The 13,042-nt window shown below is 64.0% G+C and overlaps 1 protein-coding gene across 1 annotated transcript in view; it reads right to left on the reverse strand.

Annotated features, from left to right (window-relative positions):
- The window catches only part of CDH4 (cadherin 4), a 288,289-nt gene that overhangs the window by 6,029 nt on the left and 269,218 nt on the right, over window positions 1–13,042 (reverse strand). Inside the window, exons 7-11 of the mRNA XM_030887496.2 lie at window positions 12,015–12,187; window positions 9,019–9,156; window positions 4,205–4,390; window positions 1,946–2,199; window positions 1,269–1,411 (exon numbers count right to left, since the gene is read on the reverse strand). Of these exons, the coding sequence (XP_030743356.2) occupies window positions 1,269–1,411; window positions 1,946–2,199; window positions 4,205–4,390; window positions 9,019–9,156; window positions 12,015–12,187 (894 nt within the window). The remainder of the gene's footprint in view (window positions 1–1,268; window positions 1,412–1,945; window positions 2,200–4,204; window positions 4,391–9,018; window positions 9,157–12,014; window positions 12,188–13,042) is intronic.

The raw sequence follows: 13,042 nt of genomic DNA on the forward strand, positions 1-13,042 counted from the left end.
ACAGACACATGGACACACAGCCTCACACAGGACAGACACATGGACACACAGCCCCACAAAGGACAGACACATGGACACACAGCCCCACACAGCATAGACACAGACATACAGCCCCACACAGGACAGACAAACGGACACACAGCCACACACGGACACAGAGCTCCACACAGGACAGCCCCACAGACACACAGCTCCACGCAGGATAGACACACGGACACAGCCCCACAAAGGACAGGCACATGGACACAGCCCCACAAAGGACAGGCACATGGACATAGCCCCACACAAGACAGACACACGGACACACAGCCCCACACAGGACAGACACATGGACACACAGCCCCACACAGGACAGACACATGGACACACAGCCCCACACAGTACAGACACACGGACACACAGCCTCACATAGGACAGGCACACGGACACACAGCCCCACACAGGACAGGCACACGGGCACAGCCCCACACAGGACAGACACACGGACACTCTGCCACACCGTGGTCTTGTCCCCCACCCACACAGACACCTGCCACCTCAGCCCCTGGACCACACGTGACACTGCACCCACGACGGCCATGCCCTCCACCCACACAGCCTTGGAGCTCAGAGCCCCTGACTCGGGCCACCTGGGCCTCCCTGCCCCTCTGTAGTGTGGCTGTGGGAGGTGGGGCAGGGCCCTCCACAGGAGGTCATTGACATGTTAGGGGCCTGTGGAGGCCCTGCTCGGCGCCCCCCCCCCCCAACTGAGGGGTGGGCTCAGAGAGCGGGAAGCTCCTGGCACCCGGCCCCTGGTGCATGTCTTGGAGGACCCCAAGTGCTCTGGGCCCCCCACCTCTGCTCAGCACAGTCCCCTCCTCCCAGGCTCCCAGGGGCCCTACGCTCATGCACCCCAGCTTCTGACCTGAGCGGCCCCTCCTCCAGGCTGCTCCGACTGAGGGTGCTGGGGGGTGTCTCTAGTGGGAGGTATGCAGGGGGGTGGGGTGAGACTGGCCCTGCATGCCCTCTGACCCGTGGCTGGCGTGAGGGGTTCTTGACTGGGACAGGCCAGAATCCATCTGAAAACCATGGGTCTGACTCGGGGCTGAGGGCCACAGGGCTACAGCCAAGGGGTTGCTGGGGGTCGTAGTGTCAAGGGCAGACTGGGCCCACCCCCAGCCTGAAGCAGTGCCCTGTGCTGTCTGACAGGACTCAGGGACAGCCCCTCATGCCCGGTTCACCCCCCACCCCAGGGGGCCGAGGCCATGTGCAGGCACAAAGGGACGCACCGTTGTCCACGGCCAGGAAGGTGGCCTCGTAGATGTTGTTCTTGACGTCGACGGACTCTCGGTCCAGGACGGCCATGGTGGTGACCTGTCCGTTGGTGCTGTTGATATGCAGCCAGTTGGCAGGGTCTGACAGCTTCGAGTACCTGCAGGGACGGGCGAGCATGGAGGGAGGACGGGGCTCAGGGTCCTGGGGCCACTGCCCCGCCCGGTGGCCTGGCCCGATTAGTGGGAGGGAGGGTTGTCCCTCTGCTGTCCCAGGCTCGACACTGTGCGGGGAGTGGGAGGGGCAGCTGGCGGACACGCACTGTGCGAAGCAGGTGGAGGGGTCTGGGGTCTTCATCTGCCTGCGGGGCCTCACACTGAGTCCTTAGGGGGTCAACAGGCCCCCTGGCCTCCCCAGGACACTCTCGTGACCCACCCAGTAGGTGGGGAGACATAGGCAAAGGGGGAGGAGGACCAGCAGCCCCGACTCCACAAGGTTCTGCCTCCTGTTTTGGAAGCAGCGGTGTTGACCTTTGCCCCTCTGGGGCAGGCTGTGTTGTCCCCAGTGAGCGGGAGGGCTGGTGGCCCCCCTGACCACAGGCCCTGAGTTCCTTCCTGCCCTGGAAACCACCTTGGGCCTGAGCTGTGAACCCCCGGTCAGGCCCTCCTCTGGGCAGTGGGGGCTGTGGCCACACCTTATGGCCTGCTGCATGAAGCGGTCGGGGTCTACGGCTGAGAAGGTGGTCAGCACGGTGCCCGTGGGCACTCCCTCCTCCAGGCGGATCAGCTTGTGGTTGGAGGGGAAGTGGGGCGCCTCATTGATGTCCATGATGGAGATGGTGACCCCCGCCGTGGACTGGAAGGACATCTGGATGCCGCTGGCCAGGGGGGCCTGGTTGGACACCATCACGGTCAGCATGAAGGCTCTGTTCAGCTCGTAATCCACTGCCTGGTGAGAGAGACCTGCGGTGAGCTGGTGTAGGGAGTCAGTGTGTCCCACCCATGGCCTACCCAGCTCTGGCCCCCACAGGCCAGCTCCCAGTCCTGCATTCCTGCTGGCTGGCCAGTGGGGGAAGAGAGAGAAGTTGGGGGTCAGTGACCCAGGCCATGGTTCGGCTAGCCATGTCCCTCCGTGACCCCTCCTTGTCTACCTCTCGCAGAAGTGGGGGATGCCTGGCCCCTGGCTCCCTCAGCTGAGTGTGGCAGAGGTCCCCACGGCTGCTCATTGGGGTGCATGACTAAGTGAAGGGTGGGCCCCGGAGACAAGGCCTCTTGAGACCCGAGAGGGACCTCCTGTGGACCTAGGTTTTGTACCCTTGGGTACCCTTGTACCCAAGGACAGGGGTCCTCTAAGAGGAAGGGGAGGGGCTCTGGGCTCACGGCCTGGGGGAGGCCTGGTGAAGTGGTGGGGGCCCGTGAGACAAGCCAGGAGCCCCTCAATTTCACCTTTGGACTTCTAGAAGGTGAGAGACAGGTACTAGGAGAAAGTGGACTTTTGTGTGGCAGCTGCTCTGGGCCAGAGACCACGTCTCAAACCACGTTGTTTACAGTCCCCCAGGAGCTATCAGTCCACCTGGGCTAAGGTGACCCACCCTCTGGTGGGAAACCGGCAAAGGCACTTCCCCTGTGCCCACCCCCCCCTGCCCAGCCTCAGGGCAAAAGGCCCGGGAGGAACTCACTTCAGACACCTTCCTGACCCCCCACGGGATAAAGAAAGGACTTGCCTCAGTGAACTTGGCTTTCTCTCCTAGCCCCGCCCACTAGGCCAGTCAGCGGGAGCAGGCCGCACAGTAGCTCTGAGCACCCCTGGACCTGCATTTGTTGTCTACCTTCCACCCTCACTGAGAGCGGCTGACTTGGGAGTGAGGCCAGAGAGGAACAGGCTGGACTGGGGCCCTCGCCAGAAGGAAGGCCATCCCAGAAGCATGGGCAGCAAACAGCAGCACCCTGGGCGGTGCCCACTGTCTGAGGGACACCAACCCGCAGATGTCCTCCCGCCGGGAAATGCCACTGTCTTTTCGCTCCTTTTTCCCAGGAACGTTTTCAAGCGCCCCCGTGAGACAACAGATTAGGACTTGTTCCAGAGAAGAGCAGCCACGTGTTCTCAGGGTCAGTCAGGGTGACTGAACAAATGGTGGGTCCCCAAGGAACCTGGGACCCCAACACATCACAGTCAGGACAAATGGGCTCTGCAAGACTGATGAGTCATGAAAGGAAGGGCCGGGAGATGGGGTTACAGGGTTGGATCAGGGCTCATTTCAACCAATGTGGAATTTTCCTAGAAAAATATCACCGACTGAAACCATTCCAGGCATCGGCCCAGCAGTGGACAAGCCCCCACGGCCCAAGATAAACGCCAAAGCAAACCCTGTAACCTCCAGGCCCAAACCCTGCACCTGTGACGCACGCCCCCCGATCTGCTCTGGTGCCGCAGCAGGCAGGGTACTCCTGAGACGACTCCGCTAAAGCCTCTACCGAGCCCTGCTCAGGCCTGCGGGAGGGAGGCCTGAGAAGTCAGGCTAAAGCAGACGGCGCCGGGAACCCTTCCTCAGGCTGTGTCACCGAAGCAGGGCCTTCAGGGAACCCCGAGTGAGCCGAAACAGGCAGGACAGCCTTGTCTTTTGGGGTCTCACGGGCTTTCTGGCCTTGACGGGAGGCAGCCTCCCTCCCTCCCACCCTCCTTTAGGTGGGAAGCGTTTGCCATCCTCCTGGGCTCTCCCTTCCCCAGGCCCCTCTGAGTCTCAGGAACGCCGCACCAGGTAACCAGGCTGGGGTGGGGAGTTCTTGTCTGGCCCTGTGGCCGGCCGGGCCCCCTCACCCCGGGGTCACGTCAGGAGGCCCCTGTGAAGGGGGATGTTTTGGCCATCATGCCCTTCGCCCGCCCTGTACACGGAGCGCCGTGGATTCCGTGGAGCATGTGTCTGCGGCAGGACTCTGGGGTCCCGGGCACCCACCTTCACCACAGTGACCATGCCCTCGTTGGTGACGGGGTCTGTGCGGATGCTGAAGTGCCCAGAGGGGTCCCCGCTGATGATGCGGTAGATGGCGTTCCAGTTTGGTGAGTGGGGCTGGTCTCGGTCCATCACGGTGAGGTTGGCGACCACTGTCTCCACTCGGTTCTCGGGGACTTCCCCGGCATACTGCAAGGGGCAGAAGAGAGGCTGTAAGGAGCCCCCCACTGGGGCTGCGGAGGCGTGCCAGGGGCCGTCCAAGGTCCAGGCCTGGGTCCATTCTCCCAGAGCAGAGGGGGAAGGGGAGGCAGGACCTGGTGAGGACGTGTACGTGAGTGTAGGGTCTCCATGTACCAGGGCCTCCTTGCTCTGAGACCAGACACTGGATGGAACCAGGCGACTGCGATCAAACGCTTTGCTGGAACATTCCACAGTCGATACTAATCAAAGGTGGGGGTACTGCAGGACAGAATGCCGAGTTCTCCTGGAGTCATGAGGCCACGGGGGAACCCTTCCCACGAGGGCATCTTCAAACCTCGAGCCACAAATGCCCCCCAGCAGCAGTCTCTGGACCAGACAAGCGGCGGGTCCACCTAGTGAAATCGGCTGCCTTGAAGCTGGGTGCTCTGTGAAGAACTAGCTACCCGAGATCAAACGGACAACAGACAACTCACAAGCCAGGGAGCTCGGGGGACAGCGAGCACATGCTCGTCAGGGACCAACACGCACACGCACACGCACACGCACCCCTCTGAAGCCCCCTTCCGCATCTTGCTATGCAGCACATGGGCAGGCCCAGGGGCCTGGGGGACGCCCGACAAGGAGCTGGGCCTGCAGGATGGGGAGGGCCGTGGTCTCTCAGCTGTCCCCTAAGTCATGGCAGGAGCCGCATTCCCAAGTGCCATGCACACAGAAGAAAGCGGAGGCTCCCAGGTGGTGCTCTGTGGACCACATTTGCGCCAGCATCTCTTTCTGTAAATAAAGCTTTATTGGGACACAGCCAGGCCCATTCAGGGCACACTGTCTGCCTGTTGCTGGCCCCTCGCAGGCCACTGCGTACGTGCATCAGGTCCTCATGCGCATCTGCACAGACCCTGCGTCCCCTGGGCTAACTGACTGCCCTTGGCATGCAACCCCCAAGGGATGGGGCGCCACACAGCGTTTTCCCTTCTCCCCTTAGGAACAGGGTGAGGGGTCACGTGCTGGCCATGTGGGCGCCTGGAAGGAGGCCCAAGTCCAGCAGAGTGGGCCTGGGGCTGCCAGGTGAGTGGGGACCCTGTATGGAGCTGGAGGTAGGCCTAGCTGCTGCCTCTGGGCCCGAGGGGTGGCTCAAGCTTGGGGTCTGAGACTGGGAGGGAGAGGGACCCCATTTTTCCTGAGCCAAGTGCCCCCTGCGAGGACTTGGGCCGTCTCTGGTTTGTGTAGCTGAGCCAGTACAAGGAGCCTGGTGGTGCTGAAGTTAAGGCTGTGAACCGAAAGGCCGGTGGAGGCTTGACCCCCCAGGAAAAAGAAGGGGCAGTCGCTTCCAGAGAGATGGGGGCCAGCGGGGCCGTCAAGTGATACCAGCCACGGCCACCCCAAGTGTACAGAGCTAAGCACCGGTCCTGCGCCTGCTCTTAATGTGCCCTGCCCTGAATGTCTCCTGTCCTGAGTGTCCCCTGTTCTGAATGTCTGTGGCCCGCCCCCCCCTTCTGAACGTCTCCTGTCCTGAGTGTCCCCTGTCCTGAATGTCTCCTGCCCTGCGTGTTCCCTGCACTGTGGTAAGGACTTTCTCTCCCTGTGTGTACCACCACCTGCACCCGTGCCCAACACAGCTGCCCTGGGTGAGTGTGGAGGTGGTGGTATCAGCTGGGGACAGCAGCCCCGGCCCCCACCCTGCAGCCGCTTGGCTCTCAGAAAAGCCGGCTGCAATGAATTATTGATGGCCGAGGTTTGCACAGAGGGCTGGGCATCATTAAGGGCATGGAGTCTGTTCCAGTTTTCAAATGTTGAGTTCTTACACCCGCACCAGGCTGCCCGGCATGGGCCCCTCCCGGGGCTGAGCGTGTAATTGAAAAGCCGGGCTGATTAGAGAGGAGCGGGGATGGGGTGGGGGATGGGGAGTGGACTCAAGGTCCAAAGGAGGCCGCAGGGTGGTGGGAACCGGGGCTGGCCCACTTTCTGTCCAGCCACTAAGGATGAGGCTGCCCCTCCACCTGGCCAGGGTCAGGGCTCCGCTGGACCCTGGGCCTCATGGGACAGAGCTGCCGAGAAGAACCTTCTGTCCTTGTGGCTGCAGGCAGGGCTGCCCTGTCTCCCACCCAGCAGGCTGGTTCCGGCTCAACATGCATTGAGGCCCCAAACCCCACTACCCCCAGGTGGCCCCCATCACAGAGAACAATCCCTGCTCCCCCAAGTGTTCATGGCAGCTGATCTCTCTCCTCAGGGATTCCGACCACCGACCTTGGGTTAGCAGGTGATCACTAAACTACTGCCCCCAGGACTCCTTGGGAAAGGCCCCCCTACATCGCCTCACTGTCACCCACCCTCCTCCCATTTTAGCACATGGGGAACCCACTCAGGGCATTTTTGGGTGCTTCTGCCCACCGGGCTGGGACGGTTCCCAGGGCTATTGAGACCAAAGTCAGCCTGCCCCGCCACAGGAGGGGTCCCTGGGGCGGAACCGGCTCAGGGACTCCTGCCTCACACCATTCCATTCCCCCAAGGGGCGTAGCGACTTCGCTCACAGGGTCTGTCTCCCAGCCAGAGGCCGCACCACTGGGGCACCGAGGGTCAGGCCTGGATCTGTGGTGTCAGGACGGGGCCTCTGCAGGCCCTGGACGTCGAGTCTGAAGGGTGGGTGGGGGTGGGGGCCTGGCTTGGAGCCTGGCAGACCTGAATGTGGGCTTGGCACAGGAGAGGCTGCCGGTTGTCCATGGGACCGAGTGTGGCATGCTGGAGGCCGAGGGAAAGGACTTAATTAACATTTAAGACTAGGAGTCGGATCATGGCCCCACCCCCCCCTTCCTTGCCCCTCCTACTCCGGCAGCTTCTGCTGATTGTCCTTGATTAAAGCTGACAAAAATAGCCTCGCTGGGGTGGTGACCCGGGTGGTCTCCCCCCCCACTCCCTCTAGGCCGCCCCCCCCAACTGTACTGATTAGACCTGCTTGTCACTGTCCCGGAGGTGGCTGAGGGCGGGCCCGGCAGGCCCATTCTGACCTGGGGACCAGTCTCCCTGACCTTGCAGGGAGAGCTGTGCCTGGGTTTCTGGGGCCTGACTTGGCCAGGCCTCTCCTGCCACACCTCTGGGCGGCCTTGACCCCCACCCTTGTGGTGAGCTGAAAGTGCAGTGGGTGCACACAGCAGGGACTCTGGGTGCGAGGGGCCCAGGGGCGGGACAGCTGGAGAGCCTGGCTGGGTCACACCCACCGACCCTCTCGCTACGAGAAGCGGGCATGCCTGACCCACTGTGACACACTGGGCCCAGCTGCCCAGGTCAGCTGGACAGACGGCCGGCCAGGGTGGTGGGAGCTGCTCCCCCAGGAAGGTCTCTGAAAAAGTCTACTGCCCCGAGGGCACAGATGGGGCCATCCGGTCACCCTGGGCTGGGCTGTGTCTGGGAGCACCTGGGAAGGGGTGCCTCCTCCTGGGGGGCTGCAGCACCTCCGATGGGGGCCTGGAGCACAGGTAGAGGAAGGGGCCTTTGTTATTGGAGTCTGGGCCCCCCACCTGGTTCCTTTCCCCCCCTCCCCACCGTGCTGAGTCTACCCGTGGCCTTGGGAGACAGGCATGCCTGGGGGTGGGCGGCACTTCCCACCCTGGGATAGATGCCCCGGGGCCCAGGTGTTACTGCTAGGCACGACTTCTCTGTCCAGGGGCTGTGCAGTGGGCTTGGGGTTTGAATGTGCAGACAGACAGGGGAAGGACCTGGAGCTGACCAGCCCCAGACCAGGGAGGACTGGGCCTCTAGATGCCGGCCGCACCACTGGGAGTGTCCACTGGGTGTCGCTGTGCGCTCTTGGCCGTGGAGGTGCAGTGGGTCCTGGCACTGCCTGCTCACCGCTCTATGGCTGGCCATGGGCGTCCAGCACAGCTTGGCAGGGGCACTGGCCTGTGCACAGGGCACCTCGGGGCTCCCCAAGGCCTGCTCTGTGGGGAGCTGAGGTCCCCTCTACCCCTGCAGACCCTCCAGAGGTGACCACAGCCAGTGTGGCTCTGCTCTGCTCTCCCTTCTGCCTGGAGCCCCTGGTCCCTGGAGAAGGGCAGAGGGGGAGGGCAGGGGACAAGGTGGCCCAGGGGTGCAGGTGGGGAGGGAGGAGGGGGAGGAGGCCTGAGCCTAGGAGCCCCGCCTGTCGGGATAACTGGGGTTGCTTAGGTAAGAGCCCCAGGGAGCCCTGGGGAGCATGGTAGGAGGAAGGGAGGGGTGCCCAGGGCAGCAGTGGCACCTGGGAGGACCTCACGGAGGGTGGGGTGGTGGTGGGGGAGCTGTAGCATCCACGGGAAAGGTACTGGCTCCCTCCCCATAGTTCCTGACTCTCAGCCCAGCTGAGGTCCCACAGATGGCCCGTCTCTGCGGGGTGAGGCCAAGGTGCCCACAGGTACCTGGGCCACCCAGGAGACCTGGTCCTCAGGGAGCCCGGTGTGGCCACCCTTTGAGGGACCCTGGCCTCTTCTTGTCTGGTCACCCTGTGCAGGTACCCACTGCCCATCACCCCCCCCCCCCACATACATGCACATATAGCTACACACACATAGTGATCTCAGGTTTGGGGTGTGTGTGTGTGTGTGTGTGTGCGCGCGCGCGCGCGCGCGTGCGCGCGTGTGCAGGGCACTCACGGTGCTGGTGGTGAACTCGGGCGGGTTGTCGTTGACGTCGGCCACGGTGATGATGGCCGTGGCAGTGTTGGAGAGGCCATAGTTGAGGTTCCCCTCCATGTCCGTGGCCTGGATGATGACAGTGTACTGATGGACCTTCTGCAGGTGGGAGAACAGCGGTCAGCGTGCTGGCCTGACTCACACTGCACTGCCTGCTGCCCGCCCGGCAGGTGGGGGTGCGGCTGGCCCCATGAGTCCCCGCGCGGGCTGCTGGCCGCCTGGAGAGGGACGCCCTCAGCACGTCCAGCAGCAGGTTTGGGCAGAGCGGCTGCGATCCGGCCTCAGCGGCTTCCTCCAGCCTTTATCATGCTGGGATCCGGGGGCGCGGCGTCCAGGGAAGGAGGTTCTGTGGAGGGTACCCCCGCCCCCAGGGGAGGCCTGCTTGCTGTGGGGCAGCAGGGGCTGGGGGGTGGATGACACCCAGGGCAGGTACGGGCTTCAGTGACCAGTCAGAGTGGCTGGACAGTGCATAGATGGGCAGGCTGGGTCCTTGGCCCCTGCCCTCCACCGGCAGAGCCCGGTTGGCCTGTTCCACATTCCCTGGCCCACGACTCTCAGGCGGTCCCTGGGAGGCAGGCGAAGCCCAGCTGGTGGCTCTGCAGAGGTCAGAGGGTGCTGTGGCCATGCCCCCCGGCTCCCTGAGTGGTTAGGGAAGACCGGAGCGGCCGTCCCCATGCAAGACTTTGCTGCGGAATCAGGCTCCGCCCATGGGGTTCAGTTCTCAGTCTGACCGAAAAGTCTGCAGTCAAACCCACCCAGAGGTTCCAGGGGGCGAGGCCGGGCCACCCACTCCCACAAAGGGCCTGTGGGGCCGTGCTGCGCTCTGTCACGTGGGGTCCATGTGGGTTGGGGTTGTCTCTCAGGCCACCCTGCCCGCGCAGAAGCTAGCTGACACACCCGTGTTCTCACATAAGCAACCCGGCCACGCCCGTTGTCAAGAACAGTGTCCCGCCCCCTGGTCTCCTGCTAGCCCCCCTCGGTCCTCAGCCTGGCCCAGTGCAGAGGGGATGTCTGCTGTGTCACCGGCTGGCTGAGCCCTGGTGCGGCCCCACACAGGCAGGAGGGCCGCCTGGCTTGGGCACCCTCCAGATGGCCCTGAGCCTCATGCAGCTTCTCCCATGAGCTCTGTGGGCCACAGGGAGTCACAGGAGCCAATGCAGGCCACCAAACTAAAGTCCCGGGGCCCAACGGCCTTGCCCTTTGTGGTTTGGCAAGTAAAGTTTTATTGGCCCCCACCTGGCCCTCTCATTGACTGGGGGCCAGAGAGTGAGTGTGTCCCTAGGAAGGCTGGGTGGGTGGGGTGGGGGGCGTACCTGCCCAGCTGGCAGGGGAGGGCGTGGGGCAAGACTAGGGAAGGTCTGGGACCCAAGCCTGCTGCCCACACTGCCCCCACCCTGGCACCTGAGGCTCGGCCTGGGCCCAGCGCTGGCACTGCCGTTTGGGTCAGCACGCAGGGAGGTGTACTTTGGTGGTTTTCTGGGGCTGGGGTACCCCCTCCGTGCGCCCCTCTCATGACCCCCCTCCCGTGGGCCCCTGCAGGCAGGTGTCAGGAGAGGAGGGAGCAGGAAGCGTCTCTTCAAGGGGACTCTCCACTGGAGAGAGGAGACAAGTGCTGTCATCAGGCCTGGCAGTGGCAGCAGGGTGCAGACCCCCGAGGGGAGGCGCTGGGGGTGGGTCTCTGTGAGCGGTGGTGATGACAGAATCACCAGACTCCTGCCCCACAGGAGACAGCGGGGGCCACCTGATTCCCGCCCCCCCCCACGGGGGAGGGTGCTGCTCTCGGTGGACAGGTGGGGGAGGAGAGGAACGGTTGTGGCATCTCTCCCGGGGTGGCTGTGCCCAGCAGCACTGGTCGTGGTGTGGCGATTCAGCGCTCGGCTGCGAACTGGACGGCTGGTAGGGGGGGGCACCTGGGTGGGTGGGCATCCAGCCCTTGATGTTCCCGGCTGCGGCCTGACTAGAGCTCCCAGAATCCTCCCTGCCTCCTGCATGCCCAGCCGCTCCCGGCTCTGAGCTGAGTGTTTTCATTTGGAATGTTCTGCAGGCCAGGGGTGGAGAGGCCAGGCCTGGAGGCTGGGGGTGGCTCGGGGTGCCGCCTGGCTCGCCTTACTGGGTGGGGGCCTCCGTCCCTGAAGAGGCCATGGTGCCCTCTGCTGGGCACACACACTGGCGTGGGGGAACCCACGGACCGTGGCCCAAGGACTCCCCCTCCCCTAGAGCCTGCAACATTCCTCACGCCCCACTGCTGCGGCCGTTTCGCATTTTTAGCTCAGAAGGAGAATCCCCAGTTGGGTGCGCATTTCCGTTTGGTCTGAGAGATACCATTACTCACTCGCCAAACAGAAATGGGAAACACCCCGGGCCTTCCAGCCTCTATCCCCACCCAGTCAGTCTTCCAGGGACGGGCAGCCGGGGACGCTTCTGGCCAGCAGGCGGCACTGGTCAGTCTTGGTGAGCTGGCGGGAGGGAGCCAGGCAGGGGAGCCACAGGTGGGCTCGGGCTCTACCCAGCCCCCTGGCTGTGACCTCAGGGACCCCCCCCCCCCATGCTTCTAAGGGCACTGAGCAATGCTGACTGCCTGGAGCAGGGTGGGGCGAGCACTCCCACGGCGGGAGCAGGTGGCACTAAGCTCTGAGACTTTGTGGCTCAGGGGCCGAGACGCAGAAACGCAGGCAGAGCCTGGAGAGATGTGGCCACCAGCCAAGAACACCTGGGCCGCCTGAAGCCGGGTGAGGCAAGGAGCCACCCCGAGACTCATGGGGGTCTGTCTGACACCCCTGCCTACCGCACACGCGCGGGGCAGGCTTGGTGCCTGGCAGGGTGGACGAGGAGACACCTGCTCACCAGGGCATCCGGTTGCACTGTCCCGGGCCCTGAGGTGCAAGGGGTGGGGCACAAGCAGGGCTGGGAGCAGGTGGGGGCCTGCCTCTTGGCGCCCGTGCAGAGTGGGGACCCACCTCCCGGTCCAGGCCAGCGGCCACCGTCACCATGTCCCCCGTCTCGCTGTTGATGGTGAACATGTTCTGGGAGGGACTCTGTGGGGTCTGTGTCACGATACGGTAGCGCACCAGCCCGTTGGCGGTGGTGACGTCGTCGGCGTCGTTGGCGGTGACCGTCATCACGTAGGTGCCTGGAACAGAAGCCAGCTCGGTGGAGCCCGCCCTGCCCCCCCCCCCTCCAGGCCCTGATCTCCCCTCCAGGCTCGACTGGCCACAGCACCCCCAATGGCAGAGCTGGGGCGCCTTGCACCCCTATATGAAGCCATTGCAGCGCAGGCCCTGACCCCCTCCTCTCTCAGCAGGGTGGGGGCAGGAAGAACCCTCCAGCTCGGGGCCAGGGGCCACAGAGACCAGGCTCCACAGGGCCCAGAACCACACACAGCCTCAGGGACCAGGGCTCATCTGTCCCTGGGCTCCCCCGTCCTGGGCTGAGTCTGGCCCAAATTCCACCTCAAACTCACTGCAGGACCGGCCAGCGCTGCCCGGGCGCTTTCCGGCTGTAACTCCTTACCGGGGCGGAAAGTCTCATCTTTCTCTCGAAGAGCCAGGGGCTGGGGGTTGGGCTGCTGACCTTGTGGTTCTGGAGCGGGTTTATCTGAGAGACATGCGGACGGGGTGGGGTGAGTCAGGTGGAGAGGGCTCTGGGAGCGGGGCAGGCCTGGGACAGGTGAGGTCTCCTACCAGAAGCCCGGAGAACAGGCCCCGGAGGTAGGATGGGGACGGAGGAGGGGCTCGGGCTGAGCGGGGTCAGGGGGCTCAGAGGGCCACTGCACACATGGTTGCTAAGTATCTTCCACGGTGTGTGTGGGTGTCCTGTAGAACAGTGGATTAAGCGCTGGGCTACTGACTGCGAGGCGGGCAGTTCAAACCCACCAGGTGCTCAGAGGGGGAAGCAGGAGGCTGTTCCCATGCAGGAACCGCGAGGGGCAGCTCTGCCCTGTCCGACAGCATCCCCGGGAGTGGAGGCCACTAGATTGGCGGTTGGG

The sequence above is a fragment of the Echinops telfairi genome, unplaced genomic scaffold (genome assembly GCF_000313985.2).
Source record: "Echinops telfairi isolate 266 unplaced genomic scaffold, ASM31398v2 ScPeMD7_7414;HRSCAF=8452, whole genome shotgun sequence".
In the NCBI taxonomy this organism is placed as follows: Eukaryota; Metazoa; Chordata; class Mammalia; order Afrosoricida; family Tenrecidae; genus Echinops; species Echinops telfairi.